At 42.3% G+C, this 8,146-nt stretch overlaps 1 protein-coding gene across 4 annotated transcripts; it reads right to left on the minus strand.

Moving 5' to 3' along the window:
• Positions 1–7,580, minus strand: LOC111838531 (uncharacterized). Of its 4 annotated transcripts, none has more exons than XM_072713942.1 (5): positions 7,512–7,580; positions 4,052–4,105; positions 3,407–3,595; positions 2,882–2,993; positions 1–2,677 (listed from the first exon to the last, which is right to left on the minus strand). In XM_072713942.1, exons 2-5 carry the CDS (start codon positions 4,076–4,078, stop codon positions 765–767), a joined length of 2,241 nt encoding a protein of 746 aa, XP_072570043.1. In that variant the 5' UTR covers positions 4,079–4,105; positions 7,512–7,580; the 3' UTR covers positions 1–764. The 4 variants fall into 4 exon arrangements, with proteins under 4 accessions (XP_072570043.1, XP_072570044.1, XP_072570045.1 ...); XM_072713943.1 differs by having other exon boundaries at positions 4,052–4,095; positions 7,512–7,557; XM_072713944.1 differs by lacking the exon at positions 7,512–7,580 and having other exon boundaries at positions 3,391–3,595; positions 4,052–4,095.
• Positions 7,581–8,146: the final 566 nt, after the last annotated feature.

Below are 8,146 nucleotides of genomic sequence, written 5' to 3' on the forward strand. Positions count from 1 at the left end.
TAGATGTACGATAGAAATTTTTATTGACAATTTCATGTTTAATGAATATAACAGAAAAAAAATCCATCTGATGGAGCCGACGTCACAAAATGGAAGAACACAAAATGGAAGCATGCACAATGCCATTTCAAACATGAATCTACTATTTTTGGTTGTTTAAAAGAACTCTGTTACATCAAAACCTTTAAAATATCTGATGGAGTTGACATCTTACAGAGTTGACAAAATTGTTATATTTTGTAATTTCACAGCATATTCTGCAGCACTTTCCGAACGTTGTGCAAGTTATTTAAACCGGTATTGCGATATAAGAAAAACTCATAATAATAAATAACGGTTTTCGGCATGAACCAGTATGCTGCCCAACATTACCCCATCCTGCCTCACAGATCTTACAGAGCTACACTCCCTCTGCTCCTCCTCCTCAGGTTTACTTTCTGCCCCGAACATTAAACTATACGCCATGAGTGCCAGAGTAGTCCCTATCACTACACCAACTCTGGAATTGTCTTCCCTATCATATGCATTAACTGGATTCTATGCTACAATTTTAAACCACTGTGAAACCTAATCTTTTTAAACTGGAATACTCACTTTGAATCCATCTCTTTGAAAGTTCACAACAACGTAAGGACCTTGAGTGTCCTTAAAGGCACATCGTAAATTAAATGTACTATTATTACTATTATGATTACTATTACGACTATCATTACTATTGATCATCATCATTAATAGCAACAATAATAATAACAACAACAACAACATTAGGGCATCTTCCTGGTGTGATTTTCTTTGTGGGTCTTTAGGGCTCGTACTTGACTGAAACTCTTCTCACACTGGGAGCACTGGTAGGGTCTCTCTCCTGTGTGAATCCGCTGGTGGATCTTTAGAGTTCCTAACTGACTGAAGCTCTTCCCACACTGGGAACAGTAGTAGGGCTTTTCTCCTGTGTGAATTCGCTGGTGTGCCTTTAGGTTGCTTGACTGACTGAAACTCTTACCACATTGTGAGCAGTGATACGGCTTTTCTCCTGTGTGAGTTCGTTGATGTGTCTTTAAGTCACATAATTGTCGAAAACTCTTTGCGCACTCTGAGCAGTGGTAAAGCCTCTCCCTTGCGTGAGTCCGCTGGTGTGTGTTTAGGTCTCCTAAATGACTAAAACTCTTCCCACAATGGGAGCACTCGTAAGGCCTCTCCCTAATGTGAGTGCGCTCGTGCACCTTTAGGCTTCCTAACTGACTGAAGCTCTTCCCACAATGGGAGCAGTGGTAGGGCCTCTCTCCTGTGTGAGTTCGTTGGTGCTTGTTTAGGGCTCCTAAATGATTGAAGCTCTTCTCACACTGGGAGCAGTGGTAGGGTCTCTCTCCTGTGTGAATTCGTTGGTGTGCCTTTAGGGTACCTAACTGACTGAAACTCTTACCACATTCTGAGCAGTGATAAGGCTTTTCTCCTGTGTGAGTTCGCTGATGTGTCTTTAAGTCACGTAACTGGCGAAAACTCTTTCCACACTCTGAGCAATGGTAGGGCTTCTCCCCGGTGTGAATTCTCTGGTGTGTCTGTAGGTGTCCTAACTGACTGAAGCTGCTTCCACACTGGGAGCACTGGTAGGGCCTCTCCCCTGTGTGAATCCATTTGTGCTTGTTTAGGGTTCCTAAATGTTTGAAGCTCTTTTCACACTGGGAGCACTGGAAGGGCCTCTCCCCTGTATGAACCCACTGGTGGATCTTTAGGGTCCCTACTTGACTGAAACACTTCCCACACTGGGGGCACTGGTAGGGCCTCTCTCCTGAATGAATCCGCTGGTGCGTCTGTAGTTGTACTAACTGACTGAAGCTGTTCCCACACTGGGAGCACTTGTAGGGCTTCTCGCCTTTGTGAATGTGCTGGTGGATCTTTAGAGCTCCTACTTGACTGAAGCTCTTCCCACACTGGGAGCACTGGTAGGGTCTCTCTCCTGTGTGAGTTCGCTGGTGTGCTTTTAGATTGCTTGGCTGACTGAAACTCTTACCACATTCTGAGCAGTGATAAGGCTTTTCTCCAGTGTGAATTCGCTGATGTGTCTTTAAGTCACCTAATTGGCGAAAACCTTTTGCACACTGGGAGCAATGGTAGGGCTTCTCACCCGTATGAATCCACTGGTGAATCTTTAGTGCTCCTACTTGACTGAAGCTCTTCCCACAGTGGGTGCACTGGTACGGCTTCTCCCCAGTGTGAACACGCTGGTGGATCTTTAAGGCTCCTAAATGACTGAAATTCTTCCCACACTGGGAGCACTGGTAGGGCATCTTGCCCGTGTAATTTCGCTGGTGTGCCTTTAGGTTGCCTAACTGACTGAAACTCTTACCACATTCTGAGCAGTGATACGGCTTTTCTCCTGTGTGAGTTCGTTGATGTGTCTTTAAGTCATTTAATTGGCTAAAACTCTTTGCACACTCTGAACACTGGTAGGGCTTCTTGTCTGTATGAATCCGCTGGTGCTTCTTTAGGGTGCTTAAATGACTAAAGCTCTTCTCACAGTGGGAGCAGCAGTGAACTTTCAGTATCACACTTGGGTCAAACTTCTCAGGATGAGATTTTTTGATATGGCTCTGGAGGTAAGTTTCTGACTTATAGGGCAGTATAGGACAGTAAGGACAAGAGAACTTGAACATTTTCCACACTGGTAAGAGAGCTTGATCTGAATAGAGGCACGGAAAAAAACAAATGTAAGTTTTCAACTGAGTGAAGTGAACAAAAGTATTGTATTCAGGAGAAATAATTGCAATTGCAGTGGAGTCTAAGAAAGCAAGAATTCAGTTACATGAACTGCAGACAGCACTAGATATCTGTATGATGCAGCATGTGGAATTTTCTGGAAGCTGGAAGATGTTTCTATAGTTACCTGGGATTGGAGGTCTGACACTCCCAGTCAGCTTCTCCTCAGTCATGTCCTGAAACACTGTTTCTTCTTTCACCTCCCCATTAAAGACGGGACACACTGTACTCTCTGCTTTCTGAGGAAAGGAGAATAGAGTCAAAAATTCTTCTGTAAAGAGTTCAACTGGTCTATAGGACTGAAAGCAACATGTTTCAGCATCACACAAAGAAGCAGGGCCAGATCTACCAATGTCTTTACCAGGTATCATACAGGACACATTTTTCCTGACTGATACTGAACACAAGCTGCCCTCAAGCTGCTGCTCTCTCTCCACTCCTAATCCATCTAAGCAGCTCACTGCTGAAGGTACTACAGGGTAAAAGCACAGGTGACATGACAGCAGGCCTGTGAAGGTGTTTCGATACAGACTCACTGTCATAGTTACACTGCTGGAGGCAGGACACACAGAGACTGTGTAAAATCCCAGATGACTTCAGAAAGGTCAAGGTTCATGCAGTTGCCTGGATACTAACAAGCAAGACGAGCAACCTGTGAGTGCAGAAGGCAGCTGGGCCCCACACCAGCAGCGCTCCATTTCGCCTCGTCAGGGCTGCTGTGCCCGGCCCCGTCCACATCCGATATGAGGACGTCCTGAGCTTCCTCCTTCACATCTGCCACACTTAGCTGGGGAGGTTTCTGGTCCATGCTGCAGCTGGCCACAGCCCTGCAGGGGGACGTCTGTGAGTAGAAAGGGATGAAGAACATCCTTTGAAGCTGTTCATTTAGCACAATCATGATACAGACGATGTATCTATCTTGCAGCTTCAGGCTCTGAGCTCTGTTCTAACTGGCTCATGAGGATGATGATCCGAAGCATCTGGAAACTTGTCCTGCCTAATGTAGCAGTGTGTGACTCTGCAGGATTGGACTCTGTGCCTGTGATCATAAGGTTGCCGGTTGAAATCCTGCGGCTGGCTGAGTGGTCATATCAGTGTTGGGCCCTTCAGCAAGGCCCCTAATATCAAATACTGCTCCAGGGCCACTCGATAATAACGACATAATTCCTTCATATTTGTGCAAATGGCAAATAAAGTCTGGATGGACTTCTGAAGAGGATGCAGTCCTGGAGGCTGGATCTGCCTCTATTTGACATGTTCATAGCCTGACCTGAAATAAAACTAAAACTGAACTTACCTGACTGGGGTTCAAGCTGCTTTTCATCACCTTGGTCTATAGACCTGGATAGAACCAAAAAAAAAGTTAACTTGATTTGACGTACACAACAAAATAGAAAAATAAAGTCATTGTTAACCCTGTCATGATAAGTACATTATTGAATTATCACACAATATATGGATGTAACTTCGATAAATTATTTCTGACCTTGATTTTGGCAAAGTGTGTTTACATAAGAATGAATGCCCCCCACATTTTAGCTAGTCGTGCTGCTTCTGTATTCTTGTCTGCTCACTCTGTCACAAGCGTGGCTATATATAACATAAAATATATGAAATGTGTAACTAATTGATTTACATCTTTAAAATAAAATGAAAGTAATGAAACCACACCTAAAACTAAAAGATTTAAAATGATAATTAAAAAAAATGTAACACAAAATCATACATGGCTGTATGGTGATGCAGTATAAAAGTATTTTACTTTGGTTTGTATCCATCTGGGAATCAGTTTAATCATACAGAGTAGAAAAGGTATTTATGTATGATCTTTGGTTTAATTTGCTTTCTGATTTCCTGGTACTTTTCCCCTGGCCAATGAACGATCGAGGATTGTTTGCGTCACTAAGCAAAGGCTCAGCAAATCTGTACATTGCCATAAAGGAATGAATTACTTTATATACCCCTGTACCAAATGTTTAATATGCAATTCAATTTTAATTAACAGAGCCTGGGAGTCCATATTATCTATTTTTTTGGTTGTGTGGTTTTATTTATGTTTTATCTATTTTGGGTATTTACTTTTTTTGACATTCCAATTCCAATGTCTGAGGAATTGCTCTTTGAAAGGATTTACTTGCATTATGCGCTATTATAAAAGATTTCAAATGAAAATAAAAAATAATATAAAAACAATAACATTGATGCAAACACATACATGGGTATATGGTGTCGCAGTACAAACGCAGTACAAAATTAGTTACCATGACAGGCTTAATCATAGCTAGATATTATTCCTCAAATTAACAAAATGAACCAGCATCTCTAAAACAATGACAAACTAAACGCTGTGGGAATGACAACAGTGCAGGTCCACTCCACCCTCATCTGATCCCGACTCCTCCAACACCCCCACCCCCCACGTTCACTGCACTTCCCCAAAAAATCTTTATTAAAAGCCAAACTTTGTGTGATTTGTCTCAACGTAATCAGGTTCACCAGTGTACACCAGTCTGTGGCTGTATTCTCATGTCCCACCAGTAGCGGCGCTTTTCCACTAGCATACAGTAACTGATGGTACCTGCGCTATGCTGTGAAGAGAGACTAGTTATAGTGTAGCTCCTGCTCACTTCGGTTTTCCACTGCAGAAGGATGGGCTCGGTTAAGCTGTTGCCGGGTTTGAAGGGTGACAGTGACATAAAATCAGAGGTGCTTATTTACTGTTAACATGATGTACATCATGATTTACTATGTGCTAATTTGCTAATTTTCTAACACATCTATGAGAATTGCTGTGTTATGTTAGCATCAAATGCTAGTGGAATTAGCATTCGCTTGTTTAAATTTGCATTACAAATCCATTCGGTTTAGCTGTTCTGTAGTATTTTTTTAAATAGGAGGTTACAGATTTTCAAATTCCAAGTTACTGGGAATGCAAGGGTACATCTCGATGTGCAGCACTACTAATAATTAATAATATATGGAATATATACCCTCCCTTCCTTCAGATTATCCATGTGTAGAACACCAGTATCGCTGTGCATTTCCACCTATCAGATGGTGGCGCCGCAGCCAGCACTTACTATCAGGGCCATGCCAGTGTGGTTATAGACCAGGTACGACTCGCATGCTTTACAATGGAAACCCGCCAGTTCGTGATAAGGCTCAGGTATGGCCCGGTTCTTGATGCCAGTGGAAAAGTGCCATTAGTAAGAACTGCGTCATATTTTGAAACAAATCACACCAAAACTGAGAAGTTCCAGATCGTGCCGCACACAATGTGTCTGCTGAGTTCAAAAAACCATCCATCACACTCTGAGTTATCGCTCTAACGGGATAAGAATTCATAGCAGCAGGCCGTTCCCAAAACCACATGTATTCCCATTCAAGGAATCCAACCATTACAAATCCATAGTAACAATGGAAACTTCCATCTAATGTTAAAACTGGCTGTAAAACTGTAAAAAAATTACCTAGAGCTCGATCTGAATCTCAGAAGTCAAACCTTGAACGCCAACCTAAAATAACTTGTACGCCAGGGGAAATGAGTCACGCGGCACGTCTCTCAGCGGAAACAAAGGCTAAAGCTTCAGTCTCAGCCTCACATTAGCTGTGATAGCACCGTGCATGTTTACACTAACTGGATACATATAGACAATAAAAATACATTTAGACAATGATAGACAGTAACAGTAATTATTATGATATAATAAAAAAAACATTTAAAAATAAAGATTTCTTATTCATTATTTTAATATTAATAATAAACCATTAATACGTTTAATTATAATAATATTGTTGTGCCAAGCGGGACGGAACGGAGACAAAGGCGCAGACGTCAGGGTATCGGGGAATACGGGGTTTAAGTACAGGTAAGGCAGGCAAAACGCCGACGGACAATACAATGACCGGTCTGGGGAAACAAACTGAAACGCGGACGAAATACAGAGGACTAACAACCAGAAACAGCTGACCACATGGGGATTCCACAAGGGGTTAACGAGGGGGCGTGGCACACGAAAGTAGCGGACGATCGGGGCAGGACACATTGGAAACATTTACTTTACAAATTACTGTTTTGATAAATGTGTTTAGATGTGTTTAGTATAGTATTGTTTTATCCAGTTCATTTTGTGTTTAAATGCTAAAAAAAATATATATATATTATAAATGTAGGTGTAATTTTTTGGGGCCGAGAACCAATTAATTGATCTTCCATTATCTCTTATGGAGGAAAATTCGATCACAACTCGAACTTTTTAGGAGTTCTGAATGGATTAAATTCGAGTTCTGAGGTACCACTGTAATATATATATATATATATATAGTTCATGTAGCTCGTAAGAGTGATTTAGGATAACTTGCTGCATTCACAAACATTCTCGTACTTTGAATGTTCTCTTAGGTACGAACATTTATATAACTAGACATCGGTATTTGGCAAATATGTTTTGTTTATGTACAGGCCGATTGTATCAGTTTTTAAATCTTCGAATATCAAAATAGGTATAGGCAAATTCTGTATCGGTCGGGCTCTACTCCCTAGTTTCTGTTTCAGTCAACAATAAACAACAGACCTGCCTCTGGCCAGTATGTAGTGATGCGGCGCGCGGAGAATGTGTGCGAGAGTCCTTCAGTGCCCGGTTCAGCTTTAATTCCCCACCGCATATTTAATCCGCCCGCCATCTAAGTTTTGGCTTGGACCCGCACCGGGATATCAACATTGATATTATTTGGTATCGCCCGTCCATAGTACTCACCTAACATCCCACATATTCCTTCCTGTTCCTTTGCTGCCGACGCCAAGACGTATCGATCATAACGACGCGTTACGTAAGACGTTGCGCACGCTTCTGCTGTGTTGGCCACGCCCCAATTCTGACAAATGTTTTTTTTCTATCCGATGACGTAAAATAGTACATGTGTGTAGGTGTGAATAATTAACAATCAAGCAATCGACCAAACTCTAGGCAGAGAACATTAAGAACTGTTGATATCGAAACGAAGCTTTCTGAAGCAATGAAACTTCCTTTCCAAATGTGTAGGAAAGCGGTCAATAAATTCGAAGCCCCACAGCACGGTGCAAAGCAGCGACACCTGCCGGTCAAAGATCAGCAGCAATTGACTTGTCACTGAGCGTACTCCTCTGGTTGTTAATGACAGTGTGCAGAGGCTGTCTGACATTATCCATAATGACCAGCAGTTTGTTCAGAGTCCTTTTCTCTACCACTGTGGCCAGAGTGTCCAGCTTCATGCCGACAACAGAGCCAGCCCTCCTGATCAGTTTCTCCAGCCTGGATGAGTCCTTTCTGCTGTGCCGCTCCCCCAACACACCACACCAAAGAAAAGGACACTGGCCACCACTGGAGCTTCCTGCAGATGTTAAAGGACCACA

The sequence above is a fragment of the Paramormyrops kingsleyae genome, chromosome 7 (assembly GCF_048594095.1).
Source record: "Paramormyrops kingsleyae isolate MSU_618 chromosome 7, PKINGS_0.4, whole genome shotgun sequence".
Lineage (NCBI taxonomy): Eukaryota > Metazoa > Chordata > Actinopteri > Osteoglossiformes > Mormyridae > Paramormyrops > Paramormyrops kingsleyae.

Coding starts and splice junctions, on each gene's coding strand:
- LOC111838531 (XM_072713941.1), bottom strand. CDS start 3,296: ATGACAGTGAGTCTGTATCGAAACACCTTCACAGGCCTGCTGTCATGT. Junction 2,678..2,881: donor TGTCAGACCTCCAATCCCAG/GTAACTATAGAA, acceptor GCCTCTATTCAG/ATCAAGCTCTCTTACCAGTG.